Genomic DNA, 18480 nt, shown 5'->3' on the forward strand with positions numbered 1-18480 from the left:
ACAAGCCCCGCCCGGGCCGCGCACGGCATGGTTCTGCCTTCGGGGCAAGGCGGCAGGGTCTGGGGCGTTTCTGGTCGTCCTGTTGGTAGCAGGGAAGGGGACACTACAGCCTCGGTGTAGGGAACCACGGTGCTGTGCAGCAGGTCCCAGGCTGGACAGACGGACACCCTGCGGGTGGATCTGGCCCAGGGTGCTGAGGGCCTGGACCACCCAGTGAGCCTTCCTGCCCTGTGAACACGGCTGAGACGGCCCTGCGCTCACTCAGCAGCTGCAGAGCAGGAGCTGTGGAAGGGAGTTTTCCTGACAACGCTGCCACAGCAGCACACACACAGCCAGGTGTGCAGACAGGGGTGGCACCATGCCGCCCCAGACCCCACATCCTCAGACTCAGGGCCCGGCTGTCACACTGTCTGGCTGTCACTCCTACCCAGAGGGGCAGGAGCCTGTCACCTGCTGACTCTCACCTAGGGAAAAAGCATTTTCAGGACCAGTTATAAGAGACATGGGAGGGCTTCTCAGGCAGAAATTCAAGCACACGCTCAGTGTGCCAGCACTCAGAGAAAGGAGGCGTGTTATGATCGCGGCCCCGGATGTGCACGGGGCTGGGCATCTTCGGCCGCGGTGGGTGGGCTGGCTAGGGTGTGGGTCCCTACTGTCCATCGATCTGCCGCCCACTACAATCTGCTTCCTTGAGGATAAGTGGATTTTACAGTGAAAAGAGGTGGTCTCCTTACAGGTGGAAAGGGCCGCTTTGCAGGTGAAGGGATTTACCAGGCTTATCGTGTCTTGGGAGAAGAGAGAAAAATGAAAACATTTAAACTAGGCTGCACCCTGAAGTCGTGGTTTTTCTTACAAGTGCATTGTGAAGATTCAGACTTTCCTCGCCTCCTCTTTACCTGTCTTTTACTTCTTCCCTCCTGCCTCACGCAGAATTCTGGGCCACACGGGGCCAAAGAGCTTCTTTCCTCCCTCCCTCCCTCCCGTCCGGCAGTCATGGTGCCAGTGTCACTTGCTCTGAAGGAGAAGGGACGCACGGGCCAGACCCCTGACCAGGCATCTGTGCCGACTGCGCCCCGGCTCCTGAGGGCACCCACATCCGAGGCACTCGGCAAGGTGACAAGCCCCAGTGCAGGGCAGGCAGTCCTCCTGCCTGTTCTGGCCAGGGAGCACTCTGCCTTTCCAGCAAACGTCCTGGCTGATTATCAGGGCTCTAGAAGCAGAGGAAAGGCCACCTGTGCTTTTCTGCTGCGTTCTGGGGCATCTTTGCCCCCATGTCCTTGGCATCAGAGCTGGTGCAGATTTAAGAGGGAAAGCAATTCAGTTATGCATACCCTAGGCCAGTGACGGCAAACCTATGGCACGAGTGCCCCAGTGGGCTGTTGGTACCATTGGAAACTGAAAGGTTCGCCATCGCTGCCCTGGGTGGTCCGTAGAGGTTTGTAAAAGGTGTGCTTGGACCAAAGAGGGACCCTGTCCTCTGCTTGGACCAGAGTTAATGTTGCAGAAATCTCACTTGGGGAGTCAGAAATCCCTATCTGCCATATTCCAACACATCAAGCAGGCTTGGAATCAAACCCGGCCTCTCCTGAGCGCCTGCTGTGTGGACCCGGGCAGTGACCCAGCCTCTACGGCCACCCTCGCCTCACTGCTGTGTCCCAGGGACCCGAGCACACTCCTGGGAGCGAGGAAATGGCGCACACTGGTCTTGCACCAGCGTTCGTACTGAGTGCTGCGGCTGTGGCAGACACCTCCTCTAGCTGTCTGCAAGGTGAGAGCTCTCAGGAGCCCATCCTTACTGAGAAATCAATCCCCAAGCTACGGCGCCAGCCCTCAGCCGCCCAGTGAGGCGGAGAGTGACTCTCAAACCCTGCTCTCTGCAGCCAGCAGGGTCACAGGACACTGCACCCACTGCCAAGCAGTTACAGGGCCATGCTTCCTACAGACCTTCTCATGGGTGCAGCTGGTGCTCAGTAAAGGTCTGCGGCACAGTCAGGGACCCAGCAGGCTTGAAGAACAGGCTGGGGAAAACAAATTAGCTTCTCACTGGCTTTGGGTTTCCCCACTTAGGAGTCACTTCCTTGTCATTACTTAGCAATCAATCAGTCATTTGTTCCTGAATTATTAAACTAAATGAATGCAAATCCTCTTTCATTTATCTAAACTTCCCAAAGGATGTGCTTAGAGGAACAAGAGCATCCAGCGGCCAGGGCCAGCCCTGTGGCCATCCAAATGCAGCCCAGAGATGGGGAGTCTGAAACCACTGGGCCCTGAGGAAACTTGCACTTCAAAAGTTTTCAATTCTGGGGTCAGGAGGAAAGGCCTTTTTTACCTTTATGTCCTTTGTTTATTGTTTCTCCCTTGAGAGCTTCCTTTTCACCTCTCTAAATGGTTAGCAATGCTCTTCTAAAGCTGGAGAAGAGAGTTCACTAAAAGAGCAGTCATGTGTCCGTCTCTGACCAGACTCTGAGGTTGGGCGAATCCACCTGTCCTCCGAGACAGTGCCTGAGATTCGGAGTGCGTCATCGGTCCTGATTCAGACTGAGGAAGGCTCAAGCAAAGCGAGAAGTTCCTAGCCCAGAGATGTACAACAGCTTTGTGAAGACCTCAGGAAAACCAAAGAAAAAACCACCCGGGGTCAAGTTCTGTCCAGAATCAGCACATTCGTCATTTTTATCCTGTCTTCCAAGTCCGGAAGTTCCTTGCAAAGATCACGGCTTACTCTGCAGTTAGCCTGGAAGATGATTCTAGCATGTTTCAGAAGCCACAGTGAAGAGGCCAGAGTGGGCAGAACTGCCCAGTGGGAGCCATTAGCAGAAGGCGGTGGATTTCCACTTCTGGACTGAACACCACAGACTTATAGACCTGAAGGAGGACTTCAGACTGAGCCACTGCCTCAGTGCTAGAGCACGTCTAGGACGTCCTATTATATCAGGATTTATTGTCCCTGTGTCATTCTCCTCAGGGGTGGACGTTCACGAGGCCCAGGATGGGCCACAGCACTGGTTACTCACTGCAGAATCGCAGCTGACCTGCTGAGGCCAGTCTGCAGGCACGAGGGCCAAGGAGGCCACGGAAACCTATGCCAGTCTCGCAAATCTGGGGCCCCAGGCCCAGTATTTATTTAAAAAATTACCAATTCATCTGCTAGTATTTTTTAAAAAGTCCTTCCAAGTTTTTCTCTACGTATACATACTATTTTAAAACATAGGAGCTGGAGGCATGTATCAGTTGTACAGTGTGTGTTTAGCATGCACAAGGCCCTGGTTCAACCCCCAGCAGAGCAAAGCAGACAGACAGAAACAACCCCTAAACATGGGGTCTCACTGGGGTCTCACTTTTGCCACCCGATCCCGCTCTGTATCATGCAGTGTTCAGAACTTTCAATGGCTGGTGAGGGGTGAATGGGCCACTTGTGCTGGCTTTTCAGAGTCACCCAGGTACTTCTCTTCCCAAGCTCCACTTCTCGACATAGTATTGGCAGTGGAGCTCAATCAGGGGACAGCACAGGTGCCCCATGGACTTAGTGCTGCCGGAGAATCAGTGATTAAGTCTTTACCTGTGCTGTGGACTGGCTATTCACTGCACAGGAGTCAGCTTGTGAAGCCAAGCCCTTGCCATGCAACAAACATTTGCTTCCAAGGTTTTATCGTTTACTCAATGCCTCTCGCTGAGTGCAGCAGCGGGCACGCAGCTGTGGCCCCTTAGGAGCCACTCTGCAGGTGGAGTCACTGAGAGGCCTGGGTCCAAGGACCTACCTGTGGACACTTGGCAGCACTATAGCAGTCCCCGGCGGTGGCAAAAGGGACAGGATGTCCTTCACTGGTCCTCGCAAACTGTAAGTCGGTAGCTGTGGGGTGGGGAAAGGGTTAAAGGGAGAGGGAGAGAGAGGCAGGGGAAGGACAGGATATCCATGAGGAGAGCCGGGGGAGGAGGAAGAACAGGAGAAATAAGCAGAAATGGGAGAGAAAGAAACAATTTGAAGTATTAGCGAGCGAGTGGATCCAGATGTGTGCTTACAGTTTCCTCATTACATCTGTGGTTCTGAGCTTCCTTCTCTGGGTTTTATCAGCACTGTCTCCTCACAGCATGGAAGCCAAAAGGGGGTCAACGTGACTTTGGAATCGATTCCTACATAAATAAATATGTGAATTGCCTCCCTTAAGTGCGGCGTAATCGGATGACTGTGATCATGAACCTCCTGTCCCACCGTGTCTCGGCTTGGGAGGGGGCAAGGAGCCAGGGAGGCTGCTCAGCAGCCGTCCCTGAGGTCTCTCTGTTCTCCTATGGCCTAGGCACCATTACTGCCAAAATGCGGAGCATTTAGAATTCACATCTTGAAATTATTAATGGCAGTTTCTCAAGTTTGGGGTGAGCATGGAGTCTGAAAAAAAGGCCAGTAGGAATGATGCTGACCAAGCTCCTCTTTGAACCCTGCTACGGCTGAGAGCAGCTCTGCAGATGCAGGGAGCCAGCCTGAGGCCTGCAGAAGCATCTGCTGGCTGGCCAGGCCCACCCTGCCTTTGGCGGATGGCTGAGGCCGGGCTCTTCCTGCAGTGCCCACTGTGGTGGTGACCCACGCCTCGGCCAGCAAAGGCACTCCCTGCCACGCAGCGGGGCTAAGCTGGGCTGAGCTGAGCGTTTCTCCAAGTGGAGAAACTGCAGCCCCTCTGCCTTTAACCCTCATCAGCCTAGCAGAAGGCAATTAAAAGTATCCTGGTAGAAATCAAGTTTGATCTACCTCAAAAGGAAACTGATGCGCTATTATGGGTTCAGTGTTAATGAGGAAAAATTAATTATTCATTATTTCTGTTTTTCCTCCATGCAGGGGAACATGCCCAGATCTCTCAGCTGTCTGTAAGTGCTCCCGTGACTAATGTCCCCAACAGAAATGCAGAGTTCCGCAGAGAGAAAGCAGCTCTGCGTTGGCTTGTCGTAAGGGAACTCTGGGCTCTGTTCTCTTCTGTCACCCAAGTCAGGCAGAGTTAGTTTCCCCTGGGCAGTGAGTGAGTGGTGCTGTGGGGCTGCGTGGGAGACTGGCCTGGCTTTGGGGTTTCCGGTCTGCGGCTCTTCCTGCCCTAGACCGCTCCCTTCTATCTCTGCTCCCCTCCCTCGCCTGCCTCACCCCTCCTGGGCCATAAGGTCCTAGTGTCAGCGTGGAGGCAGCACCTGCCCTGTGCCGGGCGCCTGACAGGCACTGGGGGCCGTGGTGGATGCAGGTCGAGCCTGCCTGTGGATGTCAGCACAGGACCCTGAGCCCCTCCCTCGCTTCTCGGCCCCCGGCCGCACGCAGAGCATGTGTCCCGCCTGAATGCAGCGCAGGGAGAACTCACTTATGATCTGCATGCTGCTCAGGTCGATCCTGATTTTCTGGAAGCTGGAAAACCCTGCGGCCGTGTAGTCCTTCCGGCACCGGCAGTCGTCCCGGCGGCTTCCATTGTAAGGGCATTCTGTTGGGTTGTGCAACCTGAGTTCCGGAGAGAACGTCTGATAAACACGGGAAACTGTTCCTAGGTGTCTCCACATGCCTGGGCTCTCCTGAGCCAGGTCTCCTACCTGTGCCCGTAAACCTCGGAGAAATTCTCAGAGTCACCATGAACGAGGGTCACATATTCTTTGGGGTGGCTGGACTGCATTCCCGCACAGAATATCTGAAAGACAGACCTGAAGTCACCCAGGGAGAGTGCCTCAGAAAGGAGACCACAGGAGCAGTAACTGCTCGGTCTGAAGAGTTCTCAAGATAACAATGATACATGACAGTCACCTTCAGGAGCTTTCCTCTGACGATCAGCAGATATTCACTGTCTTCACTGGCTCCGCTGAGGCCTCTGACCTCCTTGCAGTTCTGGGGCAACTCACCTGTCAGACACAACCACAAGGCCAGGGCGTGATGCTGAGGCCTGCCGCCTTGCAGGGCAGCCACACTAGTGTTCACATAAAACTCAGCGACGGGGAGGTGTCTTTAAAGACAGTCTGCATGTCTGAAGACAGCAGGCAGTAAATGAGCACAGAAAGCCAGCTCCAGTGGTAACTTACAGTTGTAAGTATTGTGGCAGGTTTTCCGTTCTTCTGGTTTCGAGTCAGCGGGACACATGCGGCTGGGCTGGTCCTCGTCGGTCAGACACTGCACAGACCTGTGCATCACTCCGACACCACAAGTCACAGAGCACTGCAAGGCAAGGCGGGGTCAGAGGCAGCACTGCACTCACCAGGGGCTGACAGTCCTGACCCACGCTGCTGACCACAGCAGGCACTCAGTAAGTGCTTGCTGCGCTGTCTCCAAGCCAAGCTTCATGTGCACATATTTACGCATATACACAGACAGATTTTCAAAGTTACATGCAAATATATGTACACATGGCATGACCAAAATAGGGTCAGTAAATATTTTAAGATGTGTTTCAGGAGAAGACACACTGCCGTTAATCTCCCTCAAATTCTCCCCTCAGTTCTCAAATACACTTACCTCACCAACCTTGCCACCTTCTGAAGCCGTTCTGGGAGTGCTCTTTCATGAGGGTCTTTACAGGGTGGGACAAAGTGCCAAGTCCCATCCAACAGGAAAGCAGGCTCGTAAAAACATCACGGTGAGTCACGTCCACCTTACTCACTGTCCTGGCACTGTGTGACTTGCGGCTCTTCCCCAGAGTCAAAATGAGCATGACGGGCAAACATTTTGAACTGATTCAGGACACTGCAGCAGCCACAACAGTGCAAGTAAAGACACTCGTGAAAGGACTTCCAGACCCGCTCCAGAAAGTGGCAAGGACAATAGGATAAGTGTGTCTGAAGACAGGAGGCGGTTTCTGAGGGAGATTAATGGCAATGTATCTTCTACTACAGTCAATTTTTAATACATTTACACATTCACTGTATTTTTCTGTCACAGCTTATACACGCGATTTTTTTCCATCCAAGAGGCACCATGCCCCTCTGAGATAGAATCATTATTATCTTATTTTGCAGGTAGGAGACTGAGGCTCACTTGTTAAGGAATTCGCTCAAGGTCATGACACCTAATAACTTTCAACTTTTGGTAGTTACTATTTAAGACTGAGACCCTCAGAGCCCAAAGCCAGGAGGCTGTGGCAATTTTCTGGGGCAGACTATTGAACTATTCTGTCTTGTTGTGCCCCTAATTCAGCGGCATTCTCCCAGCACAGGAGGGTGAGAATGCGCGGACTCTTTAGCCATAGAAGCAGCAAAGCTCCTCCTGCGTAGCTCTTATTAAGCGCTAGATTCTCAGTGCTACTCAAAACTGAGGCAGAATAGCTGGCCCATGCTGTCTGCATATTAGTTCACTGAGTTCCGCAGCGCCCATGTTGTAGCTGAGGTTCCTGTGACAGGAAGCAGCTTCTCCAGGACCTGCCCCAGGCCTTTCCTGGGGAGGTGTGGATGCAGGGGTCAGCTCCAGGCTGAAGCTCTGGAGCCCGAGCTCTGAGCACAGGGCCACCTGTCCCTTCCCTTCCTGTCACCAGGTCAAGTTGCTGACAGCCGGGCAGCACGTTTCATGTGAGCCTGAGCTCTCTAATTTGGCAACTCAAGTGTGTACTTACGCTTCCCCAGTTGCCAACTCTCCAGGTGGCCGAGACAGGACATTCCCGCAGGTAGCACGGCTGGGCGCTGGGGGGCTGTGTGCCTGGGCAGTGGACTGCGGTTTGGTAGCTGTACTCGTAGTTCTCCTTCCCGGTGTAAATCTCGCTGCAGGAGACCAGCCTTTGTTTGTAGCCCTTCCCGCAGGTCACTGAGCACTGGAGAGAGAGGGGCCAAAGGGCTGTCACATAGCTCCAGGACAGGAAGGCCAGGCCGCTGGCCTGCATGCGCCTGGGCGCCCGGGGACAGGCAGCCGGGCAGGTCCTTTCTTGGGTGGATGTCAGGGGAGCAGGCAGGGGAGGGGCCCTGGCTGTCAGCAAGCTGCTGCACTGAACTACAAGGCCCACACCTGGAAGCCACCAAATGTGCCCTGGAAGAGGAGCTGCCAGCCAGCCCGAGCAGCGCCGAGAGTGGACTCCAAGCTCCAAGCCCGGGGGCTGTTGGGCACTGCCTCCTCCCCTTTCCTCCTCTCGCCCGCGCTAGGTATTTTTACAAATTATTTTTGGAAAGCAAACAAAATTGATTCAGTGCGAAGGCCTGCCTTTTAGTCCGATGTCAGAGCTCTTTGATGTTTTGTTAGAATGTCTTATTTATTTAGTTAGTTAGTTATTGGTACAGGGGATCGAACTCAGGACCTTGCGCTTTCGAGGCAGGCTCTGGAACCACTGAGCTAAATCCCGGCCCCTATTTATTTATTTTTGTCTTTTGTTTTAATAAAAAACTGGTGCACCTTAGGTGTATGGAGTAATGGGTTTGTTTTGTCACACTGGCACATCTGTACAAATGCTTCGGTTTGTTTACTCTTTTTCCCCTTCCTTCACCCTCCTCTAATTCTCTTCTTCACTCTAACGGTCTTCTATAGGGTCTTCCTTTTACTCTCCTGTCACCTCTCCTTTTTAAAAATTCCACATAGGAAAAAACCACGCAGTATCTGGCTCTTTGATTCTGGCTTATTTTGCTTAACACGATGTGCTCCACTTCCATCCCCTTTTCTGCGAATGGCAGGATCCATTCTTCCTTATGGTCGCATAGTACTCCACTGCGTAACGTACCACATTGTCCTCGTCCGTTCATCTGCAGCCAGGAGCCCAGGCTGTCCCCACGCTTGGCCGCTGTGAGTTGTGCTGCAATCGATATGGGCGAGTGTGCCAGCGGCACTCCAGCATGTTATCCACTTCTTTGGGGGATGAGCCAAGGAGTGGCTGGCTGGGCCAATGTCCCTGGTTTCAGTCTCCAAGGAGCCTCCAGCTGGTTCTCCCCTGGCTGTACTGATTCACATTCCCACCAGCAGCATAACACGGTTCCTACCCCATCCCACCGGCACCCTCACCAGCATTTACTGGTTTTGTTTTCTTGATGCCAGCCATTCGACTGGGATAAGATGGAATCTCAGTGTAGTTTCGATTCGCATTTCCCTGGTAGTACAGATGGTGAGCATTTTTTCATCGATTTCTTGGCCATTTGTACTTCTCCTATTGAGAAGTGTCTGTTCAATTCATTTGGCTAGTTATTGATTGAGTGGTTTGTTCTTTTGCTGCTGTGTTTTGAGCTCTTTCTATATTCTAGATAGGAATCCTGTCAGAGAGTAGCTGCTGAAGGTTTTCTCCCATTCTGTGGGCTCTCTCTTCACTCTCTTGGTTCCTTCTTTTTCCATGCAGGAACCTTTTATTTGGATGCAGTCCCATCTGTTGATCCTGGTATTATTTCCTGTGCTATTAGAGTCCTATTCAGGAAGTCTTTGCCTGTGCCTTTGGCTTCACATGCTTCCCCTCTATTCTCTTCCGGCAGTTGCAAAGTTGGATCCACTTTGAGTTGGTTTTTGTACAAAGACCCAGTTTCAATGTTCTCACAAGAACATGCAGTTCTCAGCACCACTTAGAAAGGCTGTCTTTCCTCCGAGTAGGTCTGGGGCCCTCTGACCGGAATCAGGTGGTGAGGGTGTGCGAGCTTGTTTCTGCGTCCTCTGGCCTAGTGTGTTGGTCTATGTGGCTGTTTGGGGCTGGCTCGGTACCTTCCCCAGCCTGTCACTTTCCTGCTTTCCTGTCTTGCTCTCTATCTGAACCACAGGACTGTGCAACCGTTTCATCAGAACTATACAGCACTTACAAAGATTCAGCCATACAGAGTCGGAGAGGGAACATGTGCCTCAGTACTCCCTTCTGCGACGGGACACTGAATTAGTTATTGATAAAGTTTGACAATGCGTCTTGCCTCCCTATCAAAGTATTTTATATCAATTACTATTTCAAATAAACTGAGTTATAGTTTATATTTATAAACTGAGTCCAATTTCTCGAGTAGAACCAGGGTGGAATCGAGCATCCTCTAGACGCTTGGCTCTTCGGGAGGCCAGGGCAGGCTCCCCGAAAGTGTTAGGCATGTCCTGGGATAAGGGACCAGGGTTTTCACCAACCCACAAGGGTGGTTAGAAGCCCATGCCTGCCCTTCCCTGACAGTTTTCCTCTCCTGTGATGTTGCAGGGAGGTTTGCCTTGATGAAAACCCAGAGGCAGGAGGGAACACGGTGGGGCAGAGGCATGCGAGCAGCCCAGCCTTCCCTTTCAGCTGGCTCCAGCTCTGTAAACACAGTTCGTGCTTTTCTTCCTTCTTTGGCCACCGCTGTTCAAATGCCCGAATGCCCAGCTGACACCAGGCCAAGGAAATGCAGGCGAGCCCAGCGTCTCTGCGTGGACGGATGGCAGCAAGCTGGCTGTCCCTGCCGTGGTGTCCTGGGGGCCTGGCCCAGCACACAGCCCTTGGGCAGAGCTGACGGTATGTTGGAGAATGCAGAAGCCGAGACCCTGGCCCCAACCCACAGCAGCAAGAGCAGTCTGATGGCCATTTATGTGGGGGCAGGCATCTGCTGAGAGACTGAGCCCAAATATGGTCCGCTTGACTCAGAGGCCTCCCCACTTCTGGAAAGCAGCTGGAAGGGACAGACGCTACAACACGCACTCCCTACCCATGGCCTCCTCCAACCATTTCCGACCCCCGCTTGGAAGTGTGTGAACAGCTCCTCCCTCGGAGGCCGCTTAGATCACCCTCCGGTCACCTGTGCCTGGTTCTTCATGAGCTCTTATTGCTTTTCACTTTAGAGCAACAGCAGAGCAAAGCACAACAGTCAGCAGTCGGCATGTGAGCTCCAACACCTCCGTGCCCTTTGGGGCTCACTGGGGCCCTGGGTGACACAGCCCCTCTCCATGGGCCTGGGCCAGGCCTCTGCGAACTCAGGCAGCCCAAAGGACCCGGCAGCAGCAGGCCCCAGGAAGAAGGGGCACCTCGTTGTGGCACCTCGGCTCCCTCCCCTGCAGGCTCCTCCCCTGCAATCCTTGCTTGTACTGTGCCTAGTCCTGCCTCCAACATCTAGTCTGCCTATACATTTGCAGATCTCCTTTTCAGTACTGGGGATGAAATCCAGGGCCGTTGCCGTTGCACCAAGCTGTATCCTCAGCACTTGAACTCGGCGTGAGCTCGCCACCCTCCTGTCTCAGCCTCTAGCAGCACCAAGACTAGCCATGCACCAGCACACCTGGCTAACTATGCAGACTTTTCCGTCTATAATGCACCTGCAAATCTGTGAACGGATGGGCACAGTTCTGACCGATAACCTATCTCCCGTGTCACAGACTAAGTCTGCATGGCAGCAGTAGAGGCAAATGGCTCGAGTCTTAGAGACCAAACTCCTCCAGCGAAATGAGAGCATGGCCCGGGAAACTGGCTGAGAGGGTATCCTGGTGAGTGAGAGGCACAGCAACTCCAGCCACAGCCAAGAAGAGACTGTCCTGAGGAGCAGCGGAGGGCAGAGACCTCGGAGGAGGAGGGGTGTACACGGGGCTCTTCCTCTCTGGACGGGGTGCCTCTGCAGCAGCCTGGCACCACAGAACAGGAGGGCCCAAGGGAGGAAAGAGCAGCCAGGTGCCCTGGACCAGACCGGGAGCCTCTGCCTGGAGCCTGCGCCAGGGCCTGCTCTGAACTCTCAGCAGCGGCCACTCGAGCCTGCCGGGCTCCTTGCCTCGGACACACGCACCTCAGGCTGGCATTAGGGTGGGTGCACTTGACAGCAGGAAACACACCATCTAGAGCAAATACTCATCCCATAACAGGAGTCTACCACACCGTCCAGCTTTGGCAAGACCCTGCGGTAGCAAGGACATTCCCTAAGTCACCAGCACCTTTTCTGCAAGCCCAGCCACTCCCCTTTCGCATCTCTGAGCTCTTCTGGGTAAAGGGCAATTGTTTTTGATATGACAGATTTTTTCAGCTGTTGAAAATTTTGTGAGGCTTGAAAATCAGACAGTCATGCTATCATTACCTTTGGTCTATTAATAATAAAAGGCATCCAGGCAGGCACAGGGAGGATATAAGAAAAACAGACACTTGTGATTCTTTGGACGGGCAAAGACTGTTAGGTGGGCAACCACATCTGGCTCATCAATAGTCTGGTTTTGCCTGCACAGTGTTTTAAACGGAAAATCTGAGCCACATCTTCAAGCTAGGGGAGCTCATATAAAGAAGTCCAGGTTTTTGTTCTCTCGGGGGAAATCCGGCTGGGGAGCAGAGGACCCCATTTCTGCGTGGCTTCAGTGGAACAGGCAGGGAGCCTGCTCCTGTGCATCATGTGCTGCTGGCCACAGTCCGCATTTCCCCCGCTGTCGCCCTGACGTCGAGATGCTTTCTCACACTCACCCTCTCCCGGGAGCCAGCCGACGGCAGCCTGCGGATGTTCAGCTCCTGGGATAAGCCCTCCTTCCCACACAGGCAGGACGGGGCAGAGCAGCCAAGAGGGCCAAGCCGCCCCGCCCCACTGCTGTCTGGAGCCTCCCAGCGGAAGCAGGGACAGGCTGCCCTGCACAGCCCGGACCTACCTCCGACCACTCTCCCGTGATCCAGACGTACTCGCAGGGCTGCCGGCTGCAGCTCTCTCGGTCTGTGGGCCGCTGGCTGGAGCTGCAAAGCGCTCTGTGAACCTCGCCCTGGTTCTCGTCCACGCACACCACCCGGCGGAACCGGAAGCCCTCGCCACAGGTCTTGGAGCACTGTGGGGAGAGAGGCAGCTGCGGATGGGAGTGCCGCCAGCGTGTGCACCTGTCCAGAGGCCTGGGACCGTGGCACCGGGGCAGGGCGGGGCAGGGCCTGGCAGGGCCTGGCAGAGCCTGACTTCACCCGGCCCCCGATGCAGACGCCTTCCAGGCACGTGTCTGGATGAAGTGCAGAAAGGGCAGACCAGTAAGAGTCAGGTTGGGAGGGACTTTCAAGCCAGTGCATACCACACTCACCCAAACACGGTGAGTACTAACCCGGGGCCCTGCTGGGCATGGCGGCACAAGCCTGTAATCCCAGCACTCTGGGAGGCTGAGCAGGAGGATTGCAGGTGTGAGCCCAGCTTAGGCAACTTAATGAGATCTTATCTCAAAATAAATGAAAAAAGGCTTCGGATGCAGCTCAGAGTGAAGCCCTGGGTTCAGTCCCCAGGAACACACACACACACACACACACACACACACACACACACACACACACACACGTGACCCACGGTTACCAAAGTGGTGTCTGAATACCTCTAGTGCCCTTCACAACCCAGAACGGGCTGGTCTCTGCAGATGCGGGGCTCTTGCCCTGTTTTCTACCCCAGGAGCGTAAAGCATCAGTTTGGCCTCCCCTAAAGAAGCCCCTACACTCCAGGAACGGAAGAGCTGCTGGGTGGCCGGACAGCTGCTTCCCACGCTCACCCCAGGGCGGGGCCTGGTGGTCCCGGGTGGGCCAGAGTGGATGCGAGCAGCACGCTCTGTTCTCAGGCAGAGGCCACACGTGTGTCCCAAGGACGGTGAAAATGGCAGCGAGGCCTAGGCGTCACTGTAATCTGCATTTTTCACATGAAGAACCTGGGACTCTGGGAGCCTCAGTGAACTCCCTGGTCACTCGTGTTTATTCCTGTACGTCAAGAGGACAGAGAGCCAGGGGGAGACCACTGCACTCCAGGATGACCTCTCTGCTGTCCTCAAAGTCCTTGTCACTTGTTCATCTCTCACCAATAGCAAGCCCCACCGGGGAAGACCGACCTTCCTGCTCTGCGCAGGCCAGGTTGCCCAGCCTAGGACAGCGCTCCGTCCACACCAGCTCAGCAGTTGTGCAGTTTTCTGTTTCCTGAGTAAGCTGGCAACTATTATGAGGTGGCACCTTTCTGTTTTCCCAATGAAAAAATGAGTTAGAGGGATGCTGAATGTTAGCAACAAAACAAAAAGTTACCCTGGGGCTGGGGATTTAGCTCAGAGGTTCCAGCGCCTGCTGTGCAAGCTCAAGGTTCCGAGTTCAATACCCAGTACCAAAAAAAAACAAAACAAAAAACCAAACAAACAAAATGCATGGACTGGGGGATTTAGCTCAGTGGTTCCAGCGGGGCGCCTCCCTTGCAAGTGCAAGGTCTCGAGTTCAATCCCTGGTACCAAAAAAAAAAAAAAGTTACCCTGCAATGTGTAGGTAACTGCAGAAGAGCTACTTCACTCAACCTCACTACCGGAGAAAAAGGAACTCCTTAACACTAAAACTCAGGTGCTCAGAAGATCACCAGGTAGTTAAACCTGGCCTGGGTTCTTCGGTCCCTGGTCCTTGTCACTAACCCACTGGCTGCACTCTGTCACTAAGTAACCACCAGAGCAGAAGGCCTACAATTCCTAAAGAATTTCTGCTTGCTGAGTGTTTTCTTCCTCAGCCTTGAAGAATGGTTAACTACCAGAAAAGTTATTTTACCGATAGGAGGAAGGGACCTGGGAAAACCTAACCCAAATATAACTTTTTGGAAAATTAAAAGTTAAACTAGGTAAATAAGTGTCTTATCCTATGCTTTGGGGTTAGTCAACAGCAGTGCTGAAAAATCACATGACCAGTGCTTTTTCCTGGAATCTTAAATCCTAAGCAGGCCTGGGGGCTGGGCAACCAGCAAACAAACTCAGCCTGCTAGCTTTCAGTAACTCACTTTGCCTGTCCCTTATGATCTGTGACTTTTTCCCATCCTGGAATATGATCTGAGATGTTCTGAAATACAGCCAAGAAGTTCAAGCAGTCTTATCTTAATTTCCAAAACGTTTTCTCAAATGATATTATGGCTCTTAGAGAAAAACCTCCATCAAATATATATCACACATGGCTTTCATGAATTTGAACACACACTGTAATTCAGGATGGAAATAACCACCATGCTGGGCTGAACTGGGCAGCATGCCCATTGTCCTTCAGGGCCCATGCACCTTTAAATGTGCTGAAATTAACGGGGGTGGGGAGCAATGATTTTCCAAATTTGAAGGTGAGGTGGATCTAAAATAAACATTGAAGGTACTATTTTCTTCACCATGGTAGGTTGTTGGCCACAGGGTGATGGTCTAAACAGGATCATTTAATATAATAGGTAGAAATTGTCTTCCCTAAAAGATTGCAATCCAGTTGCTTTATACTTTCAAATATATCTTTTGGTACAATTTCCTTACCACGGGCCAAGCAAATCAGTTGAGAGTCACAGGCTCTGTCTGTTAAGGCTGCAGATTTTCTCCAAGGATGAATTTGTCATTTCTAGTATGGCTAACTCCTGCTGGACATCTATCGATGGACAAGTCACAGAGCCCAGCAGGGAACCAGACACAGGGCTCCACGTGCTGTGTTAAAGTTTTATGTCATAAGGAACAGCAGGACAAGTTGTTTATTTGTTGTTTTGTTTTGTTTTTTACTGTTGCTATAAATTATAAACAATGGGACTTCCAGGAAGATGGCGGAGTGGTGAGCAGCAGAGAGCGGGCCTCTCTGAAGTCTGGTGTCCAGGAACTGTAATAAAGCAACGTGAGGAAGACAAGGAGGGAAGTGGGTCCCCGGAACCCAGGAAGGATCTGAAGAGAGAACTGAAGTCCATGGGGACAGCGAAGACAGAGTCTCCAACAAAGGAGGTAACTTACGGGCAGCACCTCCTACCTGAGCCCAGACTCATGGTGTGGGAAGGGCGATTCAACGACTGGCAACCCAGAGACCTCCATGGAGAAGCGCTCCAGCAGAACAGCAGTGGGAGCAGCAGGCTGCAGTGGGTGGTGAGTTGTGGGGTGTGGATGCCCCCAAGGAGAGAGTGATTGGCTGGTGGTCATCTTGGAGAGTGGCTGACAGCTGTGGGCCAGCTCCGTCTCGTGGCTTCCGGAGTCAGGGTCGGAGTGCCAACCCACAGGAGGTCAGGGAGCTCAGTTTGAGTCAGTGGGGGATGCATGGACTGTTGGAGGCTCCACAGGTCCAGTTCCAGCCTCACAGCCAGAAACCAGCCTGAACCTCAGTGGAACTAAAGGTGCAGGCTTGCTGGGGCTACTCACTACCCTGTCGTACAGCTACAGCTGGCTTGGTGAGATTAATCAACTCGGATTTGCATGCTGCTGACTTTTTCTACCAGTAACAACAGAGACATGCCTTGAAGTGGGCATTTTTCTCCTTCTTTTTTTCTTAAATTTCTCTCTTTTCTTGTTTCTGTTTTTGTTTTTTCTTTTTCTTTTTTTTTTTGGTATCAGGGATCGATCTTGGGTCCCTGTACTTTTGAGACAGGTGGCGTAACCACTGAACTAAATCCCTGGCCCTGTTTTTGTTTTTTCTTGATGGTTCGTTCTTCTTTTTCTTTCTTTTTTTTTTTTTCAGTACCAGGGATCAAACTCAGGACCTTGCACATGTGAGGCAGGCGTGGGGCCACTGAGCTAAATCCCCGGCCCTGTTCTTATTTTTATAGGAGTGTGAACACAGTTTCTAGGGTTTTTGAAGTTGTTGTCATTCTGTTCTGTTCTTTTTGTTGTTTCTTCCTTCTCTCTTTCCCTCCTGTCCTCTTCTCCAGCTTCTCAAAGTTCGCATAACCTTCCTTTGTCCCCCAGCCTTGCTTCTAATCTTTTCTTCTTCTATTTCTGTTTTTTCCTCTAACTCCTTTTAAATTTTTCCCTGGAGGGTAAATTTGCCATATATATATATATATATATATTTTTTTTGTTGTTGTTGTTGTTGTTGTTGTTGTTGCTGTTGTTGTTGTTGTTTTGTACCAGGGATTGAACTTGGGACCTTGTGCTTATGAGGCAGGTGGCGGAACTACTGAGCTAAATTCCTGGCCCCTAAATTTGCTATATTGAGGGCTTATTTACAGCAAACATTTTCTGGTTTGTTTTGGATTTTATTATGTAACCACAAATATAGTTCATCATTTTCTAGGATGTGTTTGATGTTATTGTTATGGCAGATTGTACTACTTTAGCCAAGGTGACATAACTGTTCAAATAAGTTGTCCTTCCTGGTATGCCAAGACTGAGGTTGCCTAAGGGTCATAAAAAATACTATAGGCTAGTGCCAAAGAAACAGGGGCTAGGCCAAGTAAGCAGCAACTTCTCATCCCCAATAAATTGAAGAGATAGGATCTTGCAACAGATTCAAAACCCAAAAGTCAGCTACACCTGGAAGACACCTTTGAGAAGTAGCCATTTCCTAAGGGTTCTAAATACTAGCAATAAACCTATTCATCATAAGCAATCTGCAAGCATCAACCCAGAAATTAAACCAAAAACAAAACAAAAAAATAGAAATGAGAAGATACTTAAACAAGATGCAAACTCAGACTTCCAGCTCACCAAAGGCAAACCCAAGGGGCAATGAGATGGAACAATCTGAAAGTCATCCACCTGGACTCCCCAAAGTGGTAACATCAGAAGTAACAAAGCAGACAAAAGAGAAAAAAATCAAATCAGAATTTCTGAGATAACTACAGAGATGGTGACCATAATGAAACACGTTATTAGTGACTCTAGAGCAGATACAGATTAAAAAAAATAGATGATCTTAGGAAAATGACAGAAACCATGAACACCTAGCATAGGAAAAAAATGGAATCCATGAACACATTCAAGCAGATATCCAAGAGATTAAAAATTCCATTGAAAGTATACACAGTAGAATGAGCCACTGTGAGGACAGAATATCAGATCTAGAAGACAGGATTGTGGTTATTGAACATGAAAAGAAAGATTTCTTAAAAATAACAAGGGACCAGGAGAAATCAATGTAACAGCTATGAGATGATGCAAAGAAGAATAACTTAAGATTGATTGGAGTCAATTAAAAATAGGAGATAGCGCAAATGACATTTAAAAACTGTTCACTATGGCAATGGTTGAAAATAGGGAAAAAGAATTTGACACAGAGATAAGTAAGGCATAAAACTCCAATTAGCCATGATAAAAAAAAAAATCTATATCTAGACATATAATAGTCAAGATTCCAGAAATCCAACAGAAGAACAGAATATTAAAAGCTGTTAGAGAAAAGAAACAAATCAGGAAAGCTCATCATCATCACGGCAGAGTTCTCAACACAAACCCTTAAGTCAAGGAGAGCCTGGAGTGGAGTATTTCAAGCCCTAAAAGAAAACAACCTCCAACCCAGACTGACGTATCCCAAAAACTATCTTTCAAAATTGATGGAGAGGGTCAGGGATTTAGCTCAGTGGCACTGCGCCTGCCTCCCAGGTGCAAGGTCCTCAGTTCAATCCCCAGTACCGAAAAACAAGATAGAACAAAACAAAAAAGCAACAACAACAACAACAAATTGATGGAGAGATAAGATACTTCTATGACAAAGAACACCTGAGGAACTTCATGAATGACAAACCAGCACTCTAAAATGTTCTGAAGGATATGATAGAAGAGATAATGAGGATTACAATTCCATGAACTCCAACAGAATGAATCCACTGGGCAAGGCAAGAAATTAAACAGAAGAGAGAGAAAGGGAGCAAATAGGAAAATAACATGACAAGGATAAGTCAATACAAATTAGTTATAACCATCAATGTTAATGGTCTCGATTCACCAATCAAAAGAAACAGACTGGCACAATGGAT

At 50.9% G+C, this 18480-nt stretch overlaps 1 protein-coding gene across 12 annotated transcripts in view; it reads right to left on the bottom strand.

Annotated features, from left to right (window-relative positions):
• Adamts9 (ADAM metallopeptidase with thrombospondin type 1 motif 9) overlaps window positions 1–18480 on the bottom strand; it is a 141169-nt gene that overhangs the window by 8874 nt on the left and 113815 nt on the right. For 10 of the 12 annotated variants that reach the window (XR_002391439.2, XR_015439206.1, XM_013068095.3 and 7 more), the window contains 7 exons: window positions 12455–12625; window positions 7554–7748; window positions 6034–6166; window positions 5762–5856; window positions 5554–5648; window positions 5331–5464; window positions 3756–3847 (listed from right to left, as the gene is read on the bottom strand). Coding sequence is in view for 10 of the 12 variants with exons in the window: in XM_013068095.3 (XP_012923549.2) it covers window positions 3756–3847; window positions 5331–5464; window positions 5554–5648; window positions 5762–5856; window positions 6034–6166; window positions 7554–7748; window positions 12455–12625 (915 nt within the window). In the remaining 2 variants the exon portion in view is untranslated. The other 2 variants (XM_021249666.2, XM_087181637.1) reach the window with 2 other exon arrangements.

The sequence above is a fragment of the Heterocephalus glaber genome, unplaced genomic scaffold, assembly GCF_053883595.1.
Source record: "Heterocephalus glaber isolate CG9 unplaced genomic scaffold, H.glaber_assembly_v1.0 deba00001472, whole genome shotgun sequence".
Taxonomy (NCBI): Eukaryota; Metazoa; Chordata; class Mammalia; order Rodentia; family Bathyergidae; genus Heterocephalus; species Heterocephalus glaber.